This window comes from Stomoxys calcitrans, chromosome 5, assembly GCF_963082655.1.
Source record: "Stomoxys calcitrans chromosome 5, idStoCalc2.1, whole genome shotgun sequence".
Taxonomy (NCBI): domain Eukaryota; kingdom Metazoa; phylum Arthropoda; class Insecta; order Diptera; family Muscidae; genus Stomoxys; species Stomoxys calcitrans.
Window position 1 is genome coordinate 5006128 of NC_081556.1, and position 23611 is coordinate 5029738.

The 23611-nt window shown below is 35.8% G+C and overlaps 1 protein-coding gene across 2 annotated transcripts in view; it reads left to right on the forward strand.

Moving 5' to 3' along the window:
- Window positions 1–18560, forward strand: part of LOC106096303 (patched domain-containing protein 3) — an 80906-nt gene extending 62346 nt beyond the window's left edge. For both annotated transcript variants that reach the window (XM_059369231.1, XM_013263983.2), the window contains exons 3-9: window positions 1265–1410; window positions 11820–12034; window positions 12095–12276; window positions 12907–13250; window positions 13316–13654; window positions 13716–14029; window positions 14090–18560. In XM_059369231.1, coding sequence (XP_059225214.1) covers window positions 1265–1410; window positions 11820–12034; window positions 12095–12276; window positions 12907–13250; window positions 13316–13654; window positions 13716–14029; window positions 14090–15985 — 3436 coding nt within the window. In that variant the 3' untranslated portion in view covers window positions 15986–18560. The remainder of the gene's footprint in view (window positions 1–1264; window positions 1411–11819; window positions 12035–12094; window positions 12277–12906; window positions 13251–13315; window positions 13655–13715; window positions 14030–14089) is intronic.
- Window positions 18561–23611: the final 5051 nt, after the last annotated feature.

The following is a 23611-nucleotide window of genomic DNA, read 5'->3' on the forward strand; positions in this document are numbered from 1 at the left end:
GTGATGAAGGTCGTAGGAGAAGTCATTGTGCAAAATGTTAGCCAAATCAGACAAGAACTGCGACCTCTAGGGGCTCAAGAAGTGCTATCAGGAGATCAGTTTATATGAGAACTATGTCAGGTTTTAGACCTAGTCAGAACATACTTAGCACGTATTTTAGAGGTCATAAAAGAACTCATTGTGCAAAATTTAAGCCAAATCGGATAAGAGTTCCGTCCCATAGGGTTTCATGAAATAAAATCGGTTTATATGGGAGTTATATAAGGTTATGAACCTATTCAGAACGTATTTGGCACGTATGTTGAAGGTCTTAGGAGAAGTCGTTGTGAAAACATCAGTCAAATCAGATAACAATTACGCACTCTAGAGGCTCAAGAAGTCAAGATCCGAGATCGGTTTATATGGCAGCTATATCAGGTTATGAACCGATTTAGACCATTATTAGCACAGTTGTTGGAAGTCATAATGAAACACGTCATGTAAAATTTCAGCCAAATCGGATAAGAATTTCAAGAAGTCAAGATCCAAAATCGGTTTTTATGGCTATAAACCGATCAGCTATACCAAAACATGGACTGATATAGCCCACTTACAATCCCAAATGACATACGCCAAAGGAAGCATTTGTGCAAAATTTCAAACGTCTAGCTTTGCTCGTTTGCGTGCTTTCGGCAAACAGACAGACGGACGGACATGGCTAGATAGACTTAAAAATGTTTCTAACAACTGTGCCACGTACGGTCCAAATCGGTCTATAAAATGATATATCTCCCATATAAACCGGTCTTCCGATTTGACTTCTTAAGCCCCTGGAGGCCGCAATTTTCCTAAAATTTTGCACATGGTGTTCTGTTATGACTTTTAACAAGTGAACCAAGTACGGTCCAAATCGGTCTAAAACATGATGTTGCTCCCATATAAACCGATCTCCCGATTTGACTTCTTTAGCCCAAACAACCCACGATTTTTGTCCGATTTGGCTTAAATTTTGCATGTAGTGTTTTGTTATGACTTTCAACAACTGTTCTTAGTAAAGTCTAAATTGGTCTATATCCTGGTATAGCTGCCATGTAAACCGATCTGCCGATTTGTCTTCTTGAGTCCATACAAGCCGCAATTTTGGCCCGATTTGGCTGAAATTTTGCATGCGGTATTCTATTACAACTTCCAACTTAATTTAGTGAAATAAAAACTTCTTTATTTTATGTTTTTACTTAATTGATTTATTTTCTTATTTGCTTTTTATTTTCTTTTTTTGTTACAGTTATCAACAGTTAAAATATCAAATAGATCCTGAATATTTATTTTCACCAGTCAATGGAGAGGGAAAGGCTGAACGAGCAATCGTCGAACAATATTTTAAGGTCAACTACACGCATCGATTCAATGTGGGACGTATCACTAGACCAGGTAAGTTTACTCAACAAAAAAACAGGATCAATACATTTAAAACGATATATGTTCATATGTGTGCAAAGGTGTTCTAGTCGAAATATGTATATGTAGGAAAATACCACTAAAACTTAGGCTGAAAGTAGTTGTTTTTTTTAATTTCATTTAAAGCTAATTTCAATTAAATCACAGTCAAGTGGAAGAAACGGTCTTCGATGTGTGAGAAGTTGACTCTTCACATTATCTCTCTCTCTCCCTCTCTCTTATTCAAAGAATGTTTATGTTGTTGCCGGCTTTGGGGCAATAAACAGCATTGCCAACAGCCGCCTGACCACCCCCTTTCTTTCTCTCTTACTATCTCTCACGCTAACTCTCCTCTTTATTTTTACTGCTTATATTGTAGATTGAAGTGGGAATGTGTCTGTTTTCTTTTCCATAATAAGAGCGCGATTTAATTCAATTTACTACAGAGCTTAACTGTAAATTTAAATATGAATCTATACGGAGAAGAATCTTTATTGGCGTATGTAGTAATAGTTTTGTTTATGCCCACTGGCAATGGCTACTGGTGTCAGTTGAGTCGATAATGATGTTGATCATCATCTACATCATGATAACCATAATAGCATAACCAAATGCAATTGCCTTTGGTGGACTGACTCAGCAAGGCCATGACATACAAAGGCTATTAATGGGACAAGTATGAAAGTGAAACTTGTAAAGCCTAAAGGCCAAAACAGAATGAGTGCGTTCAGGAGCGACAGAAATGCAACTCTGCAAATAAATGTCAATAAAGCATTACGCAAAAGTTAAACAATTTTTAAGTTTGACACCTAAAATAACACGAAATGACACTCCATTTCAGTCGTCAAAGTTGAAAATTCCTAAGTTTTTGCTTGTTGTTTTGTGATATTTTTTTTGCAGAGTTGCATTTTTAAACGCGTCGCTCATCAACGCGCTTGTTTTGTTTTGGCCTTAATAAATGAGGAAGATTTATGGGGGTAACTTTGAAACAGAGGCCACCGTAGCGCTGTGGTTAGCATTTGTTAGTAAAAACAGAAAAATGTTTGCTTAACAGCAGAAAGTCTGCTGAACATAGGGCAGCAGTAATTCTTCGCTAAAAAAGAAAGCGGTGTTTGCTGATATGTTGTGTTTGCTGATATCAGCGGATTGATTTCTTTAGGTGTAGGTGTAAAATTTAAGCCATATGACATAACAATTGTGCCCTTTGGCTGCTCGAGCATTAAATAATGAATTATGGGCTCATAAGGATTACAACCCGGTTTGGGTGTTATAAGGATATAAATTGCACCTTCTGAGTGCTCAAGATGTTTAATTGGTTTATATGAAAGCTATATCAAGTTGTGGACGGAATTGGACTATTCTTAGCATGAGTTTTGGGAGTCATTAGGAAACCTGAGATGCAAAATCGCAGCCAAGGTTAGGTAAGGTAAGAGTGGCAGTCCTTTACAGATTCACTTAGACAATTGTAAGTTCATTATGATACCACAGTAGCGACGACGAAAGCCTCTGGTGGGAACGAACCAACGATCTCCGCTTTGGCAATCCGAGCAGGCTATCGGATCGCCTAAAATTGTAACCAAATTTGGGAAACAAAATGTGTGGTGAGGTCCTCAAAATGTTTATTCAGAAATAGGTTTATATGGGAGTTTTATCACGTTAGGTCGCCCCGGTAGCCGAGTTGGTAGCGTGTTCGGATTACCTGCGCAGGGCTTGTGGGTTCGTTTCCCACTAGAGGCCTGGTCTGTCGCTACTGTGTTATCACAGTGGACTAATATAATCTAAATGAGTATGTTTAGAAAATTGAATGCCACTCTTACCTTACCTAACCTGTATCAAATTATGTACCGAATCCGATTTTACTTGGATTGTACATTAGACGTTATAACAGATGGTCACATGCATCCAGCTATTTTTTGTTCAAGATGGGAACTTTTTAAAAAGCCGATAACCGTGTCTTCTAGTTTTGTCTACTGTTTTTCTTTATTTTTTATTTATTTATTTAATATTATTCATTCACCATAGGATGGGGTTATACTAATCTAGTCATTCCGTTTGTAACACCTGGAAATAATCGTCTAAGACACCATAAGGTATATTCATTCCTGATCGTCTCGACATTCTGAATCGATCCTGCCATATCAGTCTGTCGAAATCACGATAGAGGTCGAACACGTAAAGCTCGCCGCTTGAAATTTTGCACAGATAGTTAATATCAATGTACATCAATGGGGATTGCATATGGGCCATATCGGTTCAGATTTAGATATAGCTCCCATATAAACCGATTTTCAGATTTAACTTCTTGAGCCCCTGAAAGCCGCAATTTCCATTCAATTTGGCTGAAATTTTGCATATAGTTTTTTGTTGTGTTTCAACAACTGTCTTCAGTACGGTGCAAATCGGTGTATAACCTGACATAGCTCCCATATAAACCGATCTTCCGATTTGACTTTTTGAGCCCCTAGAGGCGCAATTCTTATCTGCTTTGGCTGAAATTTTGCACTTGGTGTTCTGTTATGACTTCCAACAACTGTGCCAAGTACGGTCCAAATCGGTCTATAACCTGGTATACCTTCCATATAAACCGATCTCCCGATATGACTTCCTGAGCATTTACAAGCCGCAATTTTTGTACGATTTGGCTGAAATTTTGCATGTGGTGCTTTGTTATGACTTCCAACTACTGTGTTAAGTACGGTCCAAATCGGTCTATAAACTGATATAGCTCCCATAAAAACCGATCTCCCGATTTGACTTCTTGAGCCCTTGAAAGCCGCAATTTTCGTCCGATTTTGCTAAAATTTTGCATGTGGTGTTTTGTTGTGACTTTCAACAACTGTACGAGGTAAAGTCGAAATCGGTCTATAACCTGGTATACCTCCCATATAAACCGATCTCCCGACTTGACTTTTTGAGCCCTTACAAGCTGCAATTTTTATCCGATTAGGCTGAAATTGAACATGTAGTGTTCTGTTATGACTTCCAACACCTGTGCCAAGTACGACCAAAATCAGTCTATAACCTGATATAGCTCCCATGTAAACCGGTCTCTCATCCTTGTTCGGTTCCTAGAAGCTTTACTTTTTGCTGGTTTGACAGAAGTTTGGTATGTAGAATAAAATTATGCCCTACATCTCAATTTATTTTGTATTTTTAACAGAATCCTTGGTGGTGGGTTCCCAAGATTCGGCTCGGCCCGGCTTCTACTTGTTTTGCTTAACAATGTTATTAACATTGCTCTGTTAAACCCATCAACAGGTGACTGTTAAGCACTACATTTATGTTTTGCATAAATGATGTTTTTATTCATTTTCCCATTCTAATTTTCTATAAATACCCTCAAAATATAAGGCCTTGTTCTTTTTCTTCTCTTTCTAATGCTAATCCATAGTACCTACTTTATGAGATATTGTTGTTATATTTTGTCGTTCATTTATATGAGAGCAAGTCACTGGAAATCTATAGAAATTTTCATGAATCGTCTGGAAGCATCCATACATCCATCCATTGTAGTTCACTTTAGTTGTTTTCTTTGGCTTTCGTTTTCCTCTCCATTGTACGTCACTTAATCGTAACTTGGACGAAACGAATATACCTCAGACTTAAGGACGGACGTAGTACAGATGCGAAATTTATTTTGCAGATGCATAAAATGATCATCATCACCAATACACAGCTTCTCTCACATTCTTAAGTGGCGGCGCAAAAAGAAATTTTGAATTAAAAAGAACCGAATTGAGGCGTTGTGAAGATTCACAACAACAACACAACAACTACAAAGAAGATATTCATAATCTCCTCCTGGGGAAGCGGCCCACCGCAAGTAAAGGCAAGCATTAAGAAAAAAGGGACAAAGCAAAAGTGAGGATGATGAACTAATTCTCAAAAAATAAAAATAAATAAATAAAAATAATTTACAAGCTAACCTATGTATGTCGGCTTGAATCTTTAGTCACATGTCTTTAAATTTTGGACTTAAACAAAGCCTCCCCTAAAGACTGCGTCTTGGCATTTTTTGAAATTTCTTAGAAATTTTCACTTTGTTTTTCTTCGTCATTTTTTAAGGCCATTTTATTTCATTGTTGCCGTGTGTTGTTGTGACTTGATTTCTTTTTTTGTAGAGGCATGGGGGTTTGGCTTGTTTGTTGATGCCATCGCCTGACCTGTCTTCTTTATCCATTCCCACACCCATCTATTTTGGGGGCTATGCATTGCGGTTTCATATGACGATTTAGCGTTTACCGCAGCGCATTTTCGAATTGTTTTCAATTGAAGCATTTGGAATTATATCTATTAAATGAATAATAAATAAATGGATGAATAAATGGCCCAACGAATGAAGGTAGAATGAACAGACATAGGGATGAATGCATGAAAATGTGCCCGCCTCGTAGATGTGTAATTAAACGAGAGTGAATGACTCATGTAAATCTTTGGGGTTTCTTTTATTCTTGCCGGTGGCTTGAGGGCCATAACTGCCTTAACCCCCTCCCATAGACTTTGATAACCTTAACCTATTTTAATTGGTCTAGTTGTAAGAGAGGTTACATGTGGAGTTCACCATGTGGCCTAAATAAACATAACCTCGGCATTGTTGTTTTGTTTTTATTTCTTTTTTTAAGAAGGAAATCGTGATGTTAAATGAAGTGGAAAATCATAATGAAAATGTTGATGAGTGTTTTAGAAGAAACTGTTTTTTAAATAAAATAAAAACTTTAGTAGTTGTCAAAATAATTGGTTAATGGAAAATTTGCTTAAAAAATTAAGTTTCCGAAAAATTAATCGAAATTAAATTTTATGGAATATTTTGTAGAAATTCGATATTTACTTTAATTTTTTTCACTTTTTCGTTTTCATAAAAATTTTATAAAATCTGATTTATATCGAATATTTCGTTGCTAAAATTATGATTTTTTTAGGAAAATTATTTAATTTAATTATTTTATAAAATAAAGTAAATCAAGTAAAAGCGTGCTAAGATCGGTCAGGCCGAATCTTGGGAACCCACCACCATTGATTCTGGTAAAATATGGCAGCTATATCTAGTTATGGACCAAATTGACCATACTTGGCACAGTTGTTGAGAGTCATAACAGAACACTTTATGCAAAATTTCGGCCAAATCGGATAAAAATAGCGGATTGTAAGGGCTCAAAAAGTCAAAAAGGGATATCGGTTTATATGAGAGCTATATCATGTTTTAAACCGATTTCAACCATACCTGGCACAGTTGTTGGAAGTCATAACAGAACACCATGTACAAAATTTCAGCCAAATCGGATGAAAATTGCGGCTTCCAAGGGCTCAGGAAGTCAAAACGGAAGATTGGTTTATATGGGAGCTATATCAGGTCCTTGACCGATTTGAACCGTACTTGGCTCCCTTGTTGGGAATAATAACAGAATACTATGTGCAAAATTTCAGCCAAATCGGATGAAAATTGAGGCTTCCAGGGGCTCAAAAAGTCAAATCGGAAAATCGGTTTATATGGGAGCTATATCTTGACCGATTTGAACCGTTGTTGGGAGTCATAACAGAACACCATGTACAAAATTTCAGCCAAATCGTATGAAAATTGCGGCTTCCAGGGGCTCAGGAAGTCAAATCGGGAGATCGGTTTATATGGGAGCTATAGCAGTTTCTAGACCGATTTGAACCTTACTTGGCACAGGAAGTCATAACAGAACACTATGTGAAAATTTCAGCCCATTGTGGCTTCTATGGGCTCAAGAAGTCAAATTGGGAGAACGGTTTATATGGGAGCTATGTCCAAATCTGAACCGATATTTGCAATCCCCAAGGACCTACATCAATATAAAGTATCTGTGCAAAATTTCAAGCGGCTAGCTCTAAGCGTTCGACCGCTATCGTGATTGCGACAGACGGACGGACATGGCTAGTTCGAATCAGAATTTCGAGACGATCAAAAATATATATACTTTAAGGGGTCCTAGATCAATATTTCGAGGTGTTAGGATGGGGGCATACTTATATTGCCATTTCGTTTGTAACACCTTGAAATATTGGCCTAAGTCCCTATAAAGTACATATATTCTCAATTGCCATGACATTTTAAGTTAAAATGGCCATGTCCGTCTATCTGTCTGTGGAAAGCACGCTAACTTTCGAAGGAATTAAGCTAGTCGCTTAAAATTGTGCACAAGTACTTCCTATTAGGGTAGGTCGGTTGTGATTGTAAATGGACCAATTCGGTCCATGTTTTGATATAGCTGCCATATAAACCGTTCTTGGATCTTGACTTCCTCAGCCTCTAGACAACGCAATTCTCATCCGATTTTGCTGAAATTTTTGTATGAGATTTTTTGTTATGACTTCCAATTACAGTACTAAGTATGATTCAAATCGGTTCATATCTATATAGCCGCCGTATAAACTGATCTCCCCATTAGACTTCTTAAGCGTCCAGAGGGCGCAATTCTTATCCGATTTGGCTGAAATTTTGTATGATTTGTTATGACTTCCAACAGCTGTGCTTATTATGGTCCAAATCGGTTCATCACATGACATAGCTGCCATATAAACCGATCTCGGATCTTGACTTCTTAAGCCCCTAGAGAGCGCAATTTTTATCCGATTTTTGTATTAGGTGTTTTGTTATGACTTTCAACAACTGTGCTAAGTATGGTCCAAATCGGTTCATAACTTGATATGGCTGCCATATAAACCGGTCTTCACTTCTTGAGCCTCTAGACATTGCAATTCTTATCCGATTTTGCAGATATTTTGTTTGCCATATTAACCGATCCCGGATCTTGACTTCTTGAGCCTCTAAACGACGCAATTCTTATCCGATTTGGCTTAATTTTTGTATTAGGTGTTTTGTTATGACTTTCAACAACTGTGCTAGTATGGTTCAAATCGGTTCATAACTTGATACAGCTCCCATATAAACTTACCTCCGGATTATACTTCTTGAACCTCTGGAGGGCGCAATTCTTATCCGATTTGGCTGAAATTTTATACAACAACTTCTCCTATGACCTTCACCATGAGTGCCATTAACTGATATAGCTCCGAATCGTACCATTAACTGATATAACTCCCATATAAACTCTTCCATTGATTTGACTTCTTGAGCCTATATATAGGACGCAATTCTTATCATTATCCTGTTTGCCTATAAAGAGAACTTGTTTTACCCATAATAAGATGCCGGTTAAGAACTTGACAAATCGTGGTGGAGGGTGTATAAGATTCGGCACGGCCGAACTTAGCATGCTTTTACTTGTTTTCATAAAAAAAATGTATTAAACAATCAATAACCATCAAAACCAAGTGCTTAGTTCGGCCAGGCCCATTTTTGGAAAACCACCACCATGGATTCTGCTAAAATGTGAAACAAATGAACATAATTGAAGGGCATATGAGTACTTTACGTAAAAAATTTCTGCCAAATCAGGCAAAAATTAAAACTTCTAGGGGCCGTAAAAAACTAACCTGGAGATTGGTAAGTATAAGAGCTGTATCTGGTTATACACCAGTTGGACAATACTTATCATGGATGTTGGAACACATAATAAATGTGAAAAAATGTTGCCAAATCGGATAACAATCGGTACGTTGTTGGAAGTTAAAGCGGAACACTACTTGCAAAACTTCAGTCTATTCGGAAAACAATTGCGGCTTTCAGGGGCTCAAGTAGTCTAATCGAAAACCACTTTATATGGAAGCTACATTCCAACGACCTATATCAATAAGCAGACTGTCTTTATTCGTTTGACCGCTATAGTGATTTCCACAGACGGACGGATAGACATGGCTATATCGACTTAGAATGTCAAGACGATCAAGAATATACGTGGGATCGCAGCACAATGTCTAGACAAGTATATCCCCCATCCTATGGTGGTGGGCATAAAAACCCGCATTTTCCTTTGCTTCCCCTTAAATTTATTATACTCATTAAAGTTGTTTGCTCTCTTTCCCTTTCTCTGTAATAAATGCACATTTACTGCCACTGTCAACAATGGGTTTTACAACCATTTTTGTCCTATTGTAAAATATGAAACATAATGTGCTCTTTTTCACTCCCCCAACAGTTATCGCTGTCATATATCACCAGCAGCAATTCAATTGTTTTGTACCTACTTTTTGTTTTATTGCCAAAACGTAACTTAATACACACACATGCAAGCAGGCAAAAAAAGCGCAATATATTTTTATGATTTCCTCAAATAATTGAACAAAAAAGCATGCAACTAACTCATTGCATGGTGGGTGGGGGAAGGAGAGAGTGCACAATGAGGACATTTTCGATAAATGATCACGTAGAGGTTGTCACATAAAAGACTTAACAGAGCTTCAAACACATACAGACAAACATGAGTAAATGAAAGCTAACTACCAAATGACAGCAACCGCCAATTTACACAATTTAACAAAGTTTTTGAAGTCATAAAAGGGTGGGAGAAAATTGAAGTATACGCATAAAAAAATAAAAGTAAAGAAAATCAAATAATTATTTTTATTGCCAATTGTGGGCATTTGTTAACCATGGTAGCATGTCTAAAATGAAAAATTCAATTAAATTCAAATTATAAAAATTATAAAATTACAAAATAAAATATTTAAATATTGAATGTTGAATAATTTCAGCTAAATGCAATAAGATTTGAGCCCTCTAGGAACTTAAGAAATCAAATACCATGATGGTGGGCATAAAAGACCAAATTTGTTTATTTTCTTCTACTCTCGCCACTAATACTTCTAAATATGGCTTTGCATTTATACGCACAACGAATGCTTCAGAAAAATACCAAAAACAATTTACTTTGCTTATGGTACTTCAGGTGTTGTTGAAAATTAATTCCTCATTTTCATGGCTTTTCTTTAAGGAAAATTAATTTTCATATTCGTAATATATAATTTTCATTCGTCGCTTCCCTTGAAAAATATTTTTCGATTGATACCAATTTCATTAAAATCCATTCAGACGTAAAATGTACAACAAAATCGACTTTATAAATCCCTTGGCCATTTAATAATATGTATTAAGCTTTTTTTGTAAAAATAAATCCATTACGTGTTGCAAAAAATGATCAAAGCAAAAACAAATAAAACAACTAAAACGGTGCTAAGTTCGGTCAGGCCGAATCTTATATATCCTCCACCATAAGAATTGCGCCTTGTAGGGGCTCAAGAAGCAAAATCGTGAGATCGGTTTTTATGGGAGCAGTATCAAGCTATTGATCGCCAAATCAAATAAGAATTGTGCCCTCTAGAGGCTCAAGAAGTCAAGAACCAAGATTGATTTATATGGCATCTATATCAAAACATGGACCGATTTAAACCATACTTAGCACAGTTGTTGGAAGTGATACCAAAGCACCACGAGCAATTTTGCAGTCAAATCGGACAAGAAATGCGCCGTCTGGAGGCTCAAGAAGTCAAGGCCCAAGATCGGTTTATATGGCAGCTATATCAAAACATGGACCGAATTGGCCCATTTACATTCCCAACCGACCTACACCAATGAAAAATATTTGTACAAAATTTCAAGCGCCTAGCTTTACTCTTTCGAATGTTAGCGAGCTTCCGACGGACGGACATTGCTAGATCGACTTAAAATGACATTACGATCAAGAATATATATACTTTATGGGGTATGACGAACTAAGTATACCCCCATCCTATGGTGGAGGAAATAAAAACATACAATGCTTTCTTTGTCACCCTGTAGATTTAGATATAATACCCATAAAACTCTTTCATCCGATATGGCATTTTAAGACTGTAGAAGCCAACACTTCTAATCCGCTCTTTACATAATTTAGCGTGACGTGTTTAACTTGATTTCCAAGTGTGTGTGTAAAATTTCGTCAAAATCGGCCCAGATTTAGATATAGCTCCCATATATATATACATATTTTTCATCCGACATGACCTTTTAAGTCGGAAGAGCCAAAATTTTAGCCCGGTCTTTACATGGTTTAGTATTTATTAAAAATAGTACGTAGACTAGGTGGTGGAAGGTATTATATAGTCGACTCCGCCCGACTTTTGCCTTTCCTTACTGGTTTTTGTTTTATTATTGATTTTAACCATAATTGAGTTTCAATCATGTCTATACAAGAACAACATTTTTTAAAAATTTTCGATTATTCTTTTGTGTGTAAGCCATTGTCACATCTTATATAGATCTAATGACATCTTAGTTCTAATGCGATAATTCCCTTCCTTTATGTTATATTAGCCTAAAGGTTTTTTTTTTGGCACGCCTTAGCCACACCATTGTCATAATAGAAAACCATTTATTTTGTAGTCAAGTGTTAACGATCATTTTAGCTGCGTGCATAAATCTTTTAAATAAATTGTTTTCTTATTATTTTCCTATTCATAATTTGTGTTATTTTTTAATTGTTCACTTTTTTGCCGCCGTTTAGGACGCTTTGGTCGCGTAATTGTTATACCAAAAGATGGCGATGACAATATGATAAGGCGCGAAATATTCAAAGAGCTACGTCAACTGGACGACATCATACAAAACTCAACAGTCACCTATGATGGAGAAACGTTCACATATAAGGATGCCTGCGCCCGTTGGGAAAACGAATGCTTTGAGAATGATGTCTTGAATTTGGATTATATAATGGATGATGTATGATGATTGATAATTTATTGTGTGTTTTTACAACTCATTTACCTAATTTATTTGCAGATTGAATCTGGCGAATTGAATTTAACTTTCCCTTTGATGTTTAATCCGGTAACGTGGGATGCCCATGCTTTTCCTGTCTTCTTTGGGGGCACCAAAGTGACAGAGGACAATATCATTATCACAGTTCCGGCCATACAATTGGTGTATTTTGTTACCGCAGATACCAAACGGCAAGATGCAAAGTAAGTTTTGCCTTGTTTCCAATTTTTTTTATTAGTGTTGGCAACGCTCACAACCCTCCTTCGTATAAACTGCAAAGAGTCGTTATGCAAAGAGTGTATGTTAGAGTCTCAGAGAGAGATATAGAACCATTGTCAACGTTTGAGATCAAGTTAAATGTTCTTTTGAAAACAGCTGTTCTGCCCAAAACAAAATGAACGAAATAAAAAAAAAGATAAACCATAATTTATCGCAAGGAAAAACAAAACCCGTATAAACGTGTCCTTAGATTAGGTTAGGGAAAAGAGGCTGCAGATATTAATCCGCCCCATGTCACTATAGACATACACCCAACACCCAGTCATCAGCTTGTTTTCCGCTCTAAGTAACCTCGAAAAACTTAAGGCATTGGAATAGGCTTTGATATTTGCATTTACCTCATTTGGATATCAAGGTAGTTTCGTTGGGGGTAGATGTTGTTGTTGTGCAAATGACGCTACCTCTTAATTGTACCATGTGTCTGGGTAAAGAAACAATTTACATTTTCAATTGCCAATCGATGTCGACTTAAGAATACTTAAAAGAATTATTTTTTTTTGATTTATTTAATTTTTTCCTCTAATTTTTTTTATTTGTTTTTCTTACATTTTCAGAGGTGCCGAATGGGAAGAAACATTTCTAAGAGTTGTGGGTGAGGCCGAAAACTCTGGCATGTTCAAACACATCTCAGTGGCATATTTTGCTTCGCGTACGCTGGATCATGAACTGGAAAAAAATACGCAGACCGTAGTGCCCTATTTCAGTTCGACGTTCATATTAATGGCTCTATTCAGTGTGGTGACCTGCATGATGGGTGATGCGGTGCGTTCTAAGCCTTGGCTGGGTTTAATGGGCAACATATCAGCAGTAATGGCCACCTGTGCTGCCTTTGGTTTGGCCATGTATATGGGCATAGAATTCATAGGCATTAATTTGGCTGCTCCATTTCTTATGATTGGTAATATATTCAAATCCCTTTTTTCTTACATTCAATTTTACTTTGGCATCTCCCCTTCGCCACAGGTATTGGCATAGATGATACTTTTGTTATGTTGGCTGCGTGGCGTAGAACCTCTTTGAAATTATCCGTTCCCGATCGTATGGCCCATATGATGTCCGAGGCTGCTGTCTCCATTACCATAACATCTTTGACAGATTTGATTTCCTTTTGGATAGGTGTTATAAGTCCCTTCAGATCGGTTCAGATCTTTTGCAAGTACTCAGTCTTGGCCGTTTGCTTTACGTTTTTGTGGCATGTTACCTTCTTTGCTGCTTGCATGGCCATTTCTGGTTATAGGGAAGAACAGAATCGCCATGCAGTTTTTGGTTGTAAGGTGCAGGCTTTGTCGGTGGCCATTAAAGGTAAGCAAACAATATTGAAATTCGTAAAGAGTGAGAGAGAGAAATCTCATTTTATTTTCAGAAAAGCGAAATATTTTCTACCGAGCCATTATGTCCGGCGGCATAAATCGTGATGATCCCGATAATCCCATTGACAATAAGGACCATGTCTTGATGAAATTCTTCAGAACCAATCTATCGGCCATTATCAATAATAATTGGTGCAAACTTTTGATTATACTTATCTTCGGCACTTATCTGGCTGGAGCCTGCTATGGCATTACTCAAATTAAAGAGGGTTTGGAAAGGCGCAAGTTGTCAAGAGCTGATTCTTATTCTGTTGAATTTTTCGATCGTGAAGACGAATTTTATAGAGAGTTCCCCTATCGCATGCAGGTAGGCATTTAATACATACTCAAACATAGGGTTACTTATTGGGGGTTCTTTTCTTTACAGCTCATTATAACTGGTGATTTGAATTACTCTGATCCCATGGTTCAAGATCAAATCGAAGAGCTTACTCGCAATCTGGAAAATACCTCATATGTCACCTCCTCGCTGTACACCGAGTCCTGGCTGCGTTCTTTTATATCTTTTGTCGATCGCAACAACGACTATTTGAATTTAACCCTGGACACTGAACAAGAATTCATTGATGCTGTCAAAGAGCATTGGCTGTTCCCTGGCAATCCCTTCTCCCTAGATGTTAAGTTCAATGAGAACGGCACCAAGATTTTAGCCTCCCGAATGTTGATTCAGGCTGTCAACATCACCGACACCAATCATGAAAAGGAAATGGTGCGGGATTTACGTCAGATCTGCAAGGACTCTCCCCTCAATGCCACCATATTCCATCCTTACTTTGTGTTCTTCGACCAATTCGAATTGGTGCGTCCCACTTCGGTGCAGTCCATGATCATAGGGGCCATTATCATGATGATCATCTCATTTATATTTATTCCCAACATATTATGCTCCCTGTGGGTAGCTTTCTCTGTGATATCCATTGAAATGGGTGTGGCCGGTTACATGGCCCTGTGGGATGTTAATTTGGACTCCATTTCCATGATTAATTTGATCATGTGCATTGGCTTTTCGGTGGACTTTACAGCCCATATCTGTTATACCTACATGTCGTCCAAAAAGAAGAGTCCCAAGGCTCGTGTACGTGAAGCCTTCCATTCATTGGGCTTGCCTATAGTTCAAGGATCTAGTTCAACCATTTTGGGTATTGTGGCCCTGCTTTTGGCCCAGAGTTACATCTTCTTGGTGTTCTTCAAAATGGTTTTCTTGGTGATATTCTTTGGAGCCATGCATGGCTTGTTCTTGTTGCCTGTCTTGCTATCGCTCTTTGGCCCGGGTTCTTGGCAAACATGGACTGGCCGTGACAAGGACAATGAGGAGGAGATAGATGATATTGATGGCAAAATAAAATTGGCCAAAATGGATAAGAACTTTGCAAATACCTTCTACTTGCCCTATGCCTCCAATGTGAATGGAGTGAATGGTTTCACCTCCAAGGGCTTTTTGGGGGCACCATACAAAGCCTATGGCGATGAGAAAGATTTGGGTATTGGCACCTCGGGTGAGGATTCTTCAGAAAGCAGCTCCTCACGCTCGCAACGACGCCAGGCCATGGAAGATGAGAATACGCAGAGGCGTTATGAGGAGGGATGGCGAAAGTCTTCATATCACGATTTGTTTGCCAACAATGCCCAGACCCAATTTCAAAATCATCCAGCCTTGTATAATCAAAAAGTCTCGGCTCATGAGTGGAGAGCCCGTTTGGAGGAGCATCACGAACGCAAGAGAATGAGTTTGGGCCCAGTGGCCAAGAGTGAACACTATGCCTATGACAACTATGGAGCTGATCTACAGCGCCGCCGTGACAGCCATGGCGAATTCATAGATGACGAAGTAGAAAGACGACGCAATTTCACACCCACCTCCTCATTGGATGAACGTTCAAGGCGTAAGTATAGATCGGCTCTGCCTAGGGCCACCACCGCATCAGCCAATGCCACAAATGTTGCTGGCAGCGGCGACGAAAGTAGCTATAATCAGCAACCTACACGAGAATTAAGTGCTCTTGCCATCTCTTCGGCGAAACGTTATCAGCGTAGACGTTCCTCCGATGAGTCCACACGCCACAATCCACGCTGGCCCACGTCCAATATCGAGGAGAGATTTATGCGCCGCCAGTCACCCTCGCGACATTACAGTCACGAAGATGGGGACTATCCTGCCTATCGTCCAGAGCCACCCAGGCGTTCATCCTCCCATCATAATCTCTACTATCCAAATCAAACGAAACCACAACCTCCCAAATATCAATTTGGCTATCACCATTGATGAAGGTTGTAGGCCCTATGAGCCATAGTTGTAGGCGGTTCAGGGCCAAAAAAAGAGTGAAAACACAAACACACACACACAAATTTATGACGCATATAATGTGGCATTAGGAATTGCAACTATTTTAATTTTTTTTTATATATATATATATCAAATAATTAATTAATTAATTGTTTAATTAATTAGTTTTTTAGTCCTTTTTTATTATCAATTACAACAGGAAAATGGAAGAAAATACACAAAGTTAGCGTAGAATTAAGTAATTTAAGTTTAAGTTAAATTTAAGGAAGATCCTTTCGCAAATGTTAAACGATAAAGGCCAAACAAAGTGGGCAATTGCATAGGCAGTGGAGAGAGGAAAGTGGACTTTTTATTGGTACACCAAACATTTTTTCGCTTGCCATATTGCAAATGTTCAAGACATGTTTAGTTATGAGGTTGTTCACGAAAACAAAACCTTCAACTCAATTTGAGAACTTTTGCAAGTTCGTTTGAATTTATCGGGAATTTTGGATATGATGATTTAAGCATATCTCACAGAAGGCAACTATGACATTACAATTGTCAAACTACGCAAATTGACAAAATATGTCATAATTAGCAAAATACACGTAAACTAAGATAAAGTTGACAGCCTTAGGGGCGAATACTGTCAAAAATTCAAAAAAATTTAAGTCAACTGAATGCTTTCCAGTGCCTTCTATTGATGTTATCTGAATATCCTGGAAAAATTTGTTAAATATTTAATTCACCTCATGGTGAAACAATTAAAGGTGGTCTCATTTGTACAACAACCACAAATCATACGGTGAAATCCGCCATATTGTCATTAAGCTAATCGACGTTTTGCCAACACATACAAAGAAATTTGTCTGAGTGTGCGTATACGTGTGCGTACATGAGCAGAGAATATGTGAGAAAGAAGATAACAACAAAGAGAATGCAAAAAATATCTTTCATCTTAATACCGTCAAACCTGGCCGGCTGTTAACAGCTATTCGCTTGAGACCACCTTTTTAAATCCGCCTTGAATTCACCAATTAAAAACTGCAATGTGAACAGCCTTTAATATTTGACATTATTTTTATAACTCTTTATACCCAGAACTAAATATGTCTGCCTGCCTGTATAAAGTCTCACCAACTATTTACCCTTATATTTCGCTTATTATATTATTTTTTATTTAATTTAATTATTATTATTTTTTTTGTTTACCTATATCGTTGTGGTAAGGTCCCTTTACATTAGCTATGTGTGTATATAAAGTTTTTCTTTTAGGAAATGACAAATTGTTTTCGTTTAATAACAAATATGTTTCATATGCAATTCAAAAATTAATTTTGTTTTTTCAAGTAAAAGAAATTAATTTGGAATTTTTCTTTTAACAATAGACAGATGGTTATCAAATGAAATCAATGTTTTATATGCCAATTTTGTTATATTTGTTTTAAGAAATTTACATTTTCACAAGAATTTTCGAAAAAAAAACAAAATCGGTTATCGATAACAATGTAAATATTTGACACAATATCTTAGAATTATAAATGGGACCAATCCAATCCAACGATGTCCTCAGAATTTTAAAGTTCACAAAATTAAAGAAGTGACAGCAATTTCAAACTCAACCTGATTTTTGTAGCATTGTTTTGGATACCAATTATGCGATTTTGACCTTGTTTTGTGAAGAAAAAAACATCGGAGTTTTACTAAACCGAATTTTTTGCCATAATCTTCAAAACTGTATACTCAACTCGAAAAATTTTTTCGCATCAAAAATTTAAATTTTCATAAGGCTAACTAACCCCTTAACTAAAAAAAATGCAAAAAAAATAAAATGTGAAATTTTAAGTAATTCTTTTTATTTTACGAATCGTCTTCGAATTTCGAATTACGAAATGCTTAAAAAATTTTCGAAATTCAAAAAAAATTAAGGAGTTTAAGCGTTTTAGGCCTTAAAGACGATTTTGATTTTTTAGGTCCAAAAAAGTTGATTTTGCGATGTTTTTCATAGAAAACTTTACAGTATTGCTTCATACAGCATCAATACGGTAAGAGATTTTCTTTATGAATTCAACGGTGTACTCAGAAATTTTAAGTTCCCAAAATTGAGAAGGTTTTAAACTCACCTTAACCTTTTTTCAGCATTTTTCAATATCAATTATTCAATTTGAGAAAAAGTATGACTTTAACCCTAACATTTTTCACTTTTTGTTCATATTTGGTATTTAAATTAAGTTTTAAGTTTTGATGTATTCAGAGATCCATAGTGAAATTTTATGGCGAACATTTTTGCAAAACAATTTGATAAGCTACGCTTGTTTCAAAAAGGGACCAAACAGACCCTTTCAATGAGTTGCTAAAGGGTTAAAATGTTTTACAAAACTATTCCTTGCCGGTTTATCCATCAGTAATACTGTCCCAAACACTATATAGCTGAATTGAAAAGATTACGAGAAATGTTATGTAGGCGGCTTTAAAAAATCATCAATTTTAGGTGTCGATTATGGATGGCAACTCAACTACAATGCGTTGCCAGAAGATAAAATCATGAAATAAAAAATAGTATGAAGTTGAACCTTTTTTGTCAGTTTCATTCGATATCAGTGTTTTGAACGTTCAACTACTACAAAATTTATAAAAAATTATTCAATTTAACGAAGAAATGGACACTTCTTTAAGAAATTTTCCCGTTGGCAATTCAACTGAGGTTGGGTTTCAATCCATAATCTTTTAAAAATTTGATTCCAAATATTGTTTTCTTTAAATAACAAAAGTAGAAGAAATAACTTTTGGCTAAAATTTATAAAATATATATAAAATAAAAATTTTTTTTCCCAAAAATTGTGAAAATAGGGCCTCTAAACAATTTAATTGGCATATAAAAAATAGTTTTTTTTTTATTATAAACATCTATTTTTTGTTCTATAATGTTTTTTGTCAAAATAAAAATATTATGTGATCTATTAGTAATAGCTTTCCTAATTAAAATTATTAATATTAAATAAATTAAGAAATTAAACAAAACAAAAAAATTGGAAAAAAAATTAAATACTCATGCATACATTTTTCTAAATATTTAAGCATACAACCCCAACAAATTTCATTAATTATTTTTTTTTTTTTGTTTCCTTAAGTTTCTTTTAATTTAATAAATGTATATTTTTAATGCGAACATAGTCATTAATTTTAATTTAATTAAATATAAATTTCACTGTTAGTAAAGAAAAATCCACTCAACATGGATAAACGAAAACAAGAACAATCAGAGCCATTCAAAACCCAGTGGATGATAAAAGGAAAAGTTCAGAGACAATGATCATTGCGCTTCTCTTTTTGTGTATAATTTTTGTTTGATTAATTCTCCATATGTAGGAAATGTGGTTAATTTAACTTTTTTTATTAAAAAAAAAAACAAATTATTAAGATTTTGTAAAAAACAAATCCAAATAAATTTATATTTAGATAAAATTACAAAAATATGTTTTTTATATAATTTTTCCTTTTAGAAACCATAGAAAAATAAAAACAACGAATACATCTTTTAGAAACTTTTTTTTATTCTTTTGTGTTATTCTTTTTTTTTGGGAAAATTTGAGTTAATTTTAGTTTATGCATGTATTTAACTGAGGTCAATATTACTAACTGCCTGTCTCACTAACTTTGCGTCACTCAAACAAACATCTGTTGTTCCTTTATGAAATCAGCTGGTTTTGATATAAAAGCAAACGAAACCCGCTCATTTTCCGTGGCAAAAAGTCAGTGGGACAGGCAGTTAATCTAACCTGAGAGCCATCAACTATTCGATCATTTGAAATCATTAAAACAGGCTATAGTCTCCTATGTAAAAAATATTAACTAAAACTATATCTTGAGAAATTCGCAGTTATTACAGAGAATTTCATTGTAATTTTAATGATTCCCTTCGGGAGTGTTTTAATTTTGTTTGGTTTTAAGGTATTTTTCACATTTCTTCTGTAAATGCAGTGAATATCCCTAATAATTATCATAGTCAAAGTGTAAAATATTTTCAAGATATTTAAGGACATTCCATGTTGCTGTTGTTGTAGGGACATTTGCATGGGGAGGTAGCGATGCTCGTCAAGCTCCTAACGTAGCCCCGGGAACGTGATGCCCATTCGTTATTGAAAGGCGTAAATTAATTCATCTTGCCGCATTTCACTATCCGTAACCTCTATTTCATGATGTAGAGTACTTAGTAATTCAATTGATTTTTCGATTACCCCTTCGATCTTGCCATTTTTTAATGTACCAGATGGTTTTTCATATATTATTTGTGTATTCAGTGAACACCCCTAATACTGCTATGGACAAAATGGTCTAGACTTGCAAGTTACTTCTCCTTAATATCCCATGGACATTCCATTAAGGAATAGAGGATACTGTTCTAATATCAATGAGTGCAGTGCGATTAAAGTTTAAGCTAAATGATTGGGGGCCTCCTTTTTTATGCCGAGTCCGAATGGCATGTCGTATAGCAACACCACTTGGTAGAGAAGTATTAACATGGCAGAATACCTCAGAAATGTATGCAGCATTAGTAAGGGGATAACTAACCAACGCTGAAATTTGTTTGATGTTTACGCTGGGATTTGATCCCAGGCGTTTGGTGTCATAGGCAGACATACTAATAACCTCTGTGCTACGGTGCGCCTTTAATAATTTAAAGAGAAAAAAAAGAAGAATAATTTCGTAATTTTGTTGATTTTTGTCACAATTTTATTTGAATTTTGGTTCTAGAAGTTTTGGGCATTTTTTATAAGTATGCCGTAAATACTCCTAACTATTACCATTAATAAAATTATTTTTGGTACATTCAAAAATGTCCCCATTCAATACATAAGAAGTTATTTTTTCTCTCTTTTTCCCCTTTCCTTTTGCATTTTTTTCGTATTTTTTGTGTTTTAAGTGAATGCCCCTAATGGTAGACTTTTTAGCGAAATGAGAATAAATTCAGAAAAATCACTAAAATACCAGGCGCTCAGAATTGAGTAGCACGTATACTTTATATGTTAGCCCCTGAAAATATGCTTCGAATTTTGTGACACTAGCACAGGGTGTCTCATAAAAACATTCTTTAAAAATATGAAAAATATTGTTAGAAAGTGTGGCATATTTTTAGGCTTTAATAAAATAGTAGTTGGAGCAACATAAGATTGCTATATGATTCGAAGTTATTTTTTACCCACTACCGAAGGATGGGGGTATATTCATTTTGTCATTCCATTTACAACACATCCAAATATCCGTTTAATACTCTGCAAAGTATATATTTTCTTGGTAGTCGTCAAAATGTAAGACGAACTAACCATATCCGCAACAGTCTTTAAAAATAGAGATATCGAGCTGATTCTTTTATTGCTGATGATTTTTCATATTTTATTTGTGTATTCAGCGAACACCCCTATTACTGCTATGAACAAAAAGGTTCAAACCTCCAAGTTACTTCTACTTCATAACCCATGGACATTCCATTAAGGAATAGAGGATACTGCTCTAATATCAATGAGTGCAGTGCGATTAAAGTTTAAGCTAAATGATTGGGGGCCTCCTTTTTTATGCCGAGTCCGAATGGCATGTCGTATAGCAACACCACTTGGTAGAGAAGTATTAACATGGCAGAATACCTCAGAAATGTATGCAGCATTAGTAAGGGGATAACTAACCAACACTGGAATTTGTTTGATGTTTACGCTGAGATTTGATCCCAGGCGTTCGGTGTCATAGGCGGACATGCTAATAACCTCTGTGCCACGGTGCGCCTTTAATAATTTAAAGAGAAGAAAAAGAAGAATAATTTCGTAATTTTGTTGATTTTTGTCACAATTTTATTTGAATTTTGGTTCTAGAAGTTTTGGGCATTTTTTATAAGTATGCCGTAAATTCTCCTAACTATTACCATTAATAAAATGATTTTTAGTACATTCAAAAATGTCCCCATTAAAGTTCTTTTTTCTCTCTCTTTTGCCCCTTTCGTTTTGCTTTATGCATTTTTTTCGTATTTTTTGTTTTAAGTGAATACCCCTAATGGTAGACTTTTTAGCGAAATGAGATTAAATTCAGAAAAATCACTAAAATAACAGGCGCTCAGAATTGAGTAGCACGTATACTTTATATGTAAGCCCCTGAAAATATGCTTCGAATTTTGTGACACTAGCACAGGGTGTCTCATAAAAACATTATTTAAAAAATATGAAAAATATTGTTAGAAAGTGTGGCATATTTTTAGGCTTAAACAAAATAGTAGTTGGAGCAACTTAAGATTGCTATATGATTCGAAGTTATTTTTTACCCACTACCGAAGGATGGGGGTATATTCATTTTGTCATTCCATTTACAACACATCCAAATATCTGTTTAATACTCTGCAAAGTATATATTTTCTTGGTAGTCGTCAAAATGTTAGACGAACTAACCATATCCGCAACAGTCTTTAAAAATAGAGATATCGAGCTGATTCTTTTATTGCTGATGATTTTTCATATTTTATTTGTGTATTCAGCGAACACCCCTATTACTGCTATGAACAAAAAGGTTCAAACCTCCAAGTAAATTCTACTTCATAACACATGTACATTCCATTAAGGAATAGAGGATACTGCTCTAATATCAATGAGTGCAGTGCGATTAAAGTTTAAGCTAAATGATTGGGGGCCTCCTTTTTTATGCCGAGTCCGAATGGCATGTCGTATAGCAACACCAGTTGGTAGAGAAGTATTAACATGGCAGGATACCTTAGAAATGTATGCAGCATTAGTAAGGGGATAACTAACCAAGACTGGAATTTGTTTGATGTTTACGCTGGGATTTGATCCCAGGCGTTCGGTGTCATAGGCGGACATGCTAATAACCTCTGTGCCACGGTGCGCCTTTAATAATTTAAAGAGAAGAAAAAGAAGAATAAATTTGAAATTTTGTTGATTTTCTTCACAATTTTATTTGAATTTTGGTTCTAGAAGTTTTGGCATTTTCTATAAGTATGCCGTAAATACTCTTAACTATTACCATTAATAAAATGATTTTTGGTACATTCAAAAATGTCCCCATTAAAGTTCTTTTTTCTCTCTCTTTTGCCCCTTTCGTTTTGCTTTATGCATTTTTTTCGTATTTTTTGTTTTAAGTGAATACCCCTAATGGTAGACTTTTTAGCGAAATGAGAATAAATTCAGAAAAATCACTAAAATAACAGGCGCTCAGAATTGAGTAGCAAGTATACTTTATATGTTAGCCCCTGAAAATATGCTTCGAATTTTGTGACACTAGCACAGGGTGTCTCATAAAAAACATTATTTAAAAAATATGAAAAATATTGTTAGAAAGTGTGGCATATTTTTAGGCTTAAACAAAATAGTAGTTGGAGCAACTTAAGATTGCTATATGATTCGAAGTTATTTTTTACCCACTACCGAAGGATGGGGGTATATTCATTTTGCCATTCCGTTCACAACACATCGAAATATCCATTTTTTACTCTGCAAAGTATGTATATTCTTGGTCGGCGTAAAAATGTAACACGAACTAGCTATATCCGTCCGTACGTCTATTGAAATCACGATATAGTCATTAAAAATGGAGATATTGCGCTGATTCTTTTCTTGTCCATACGCA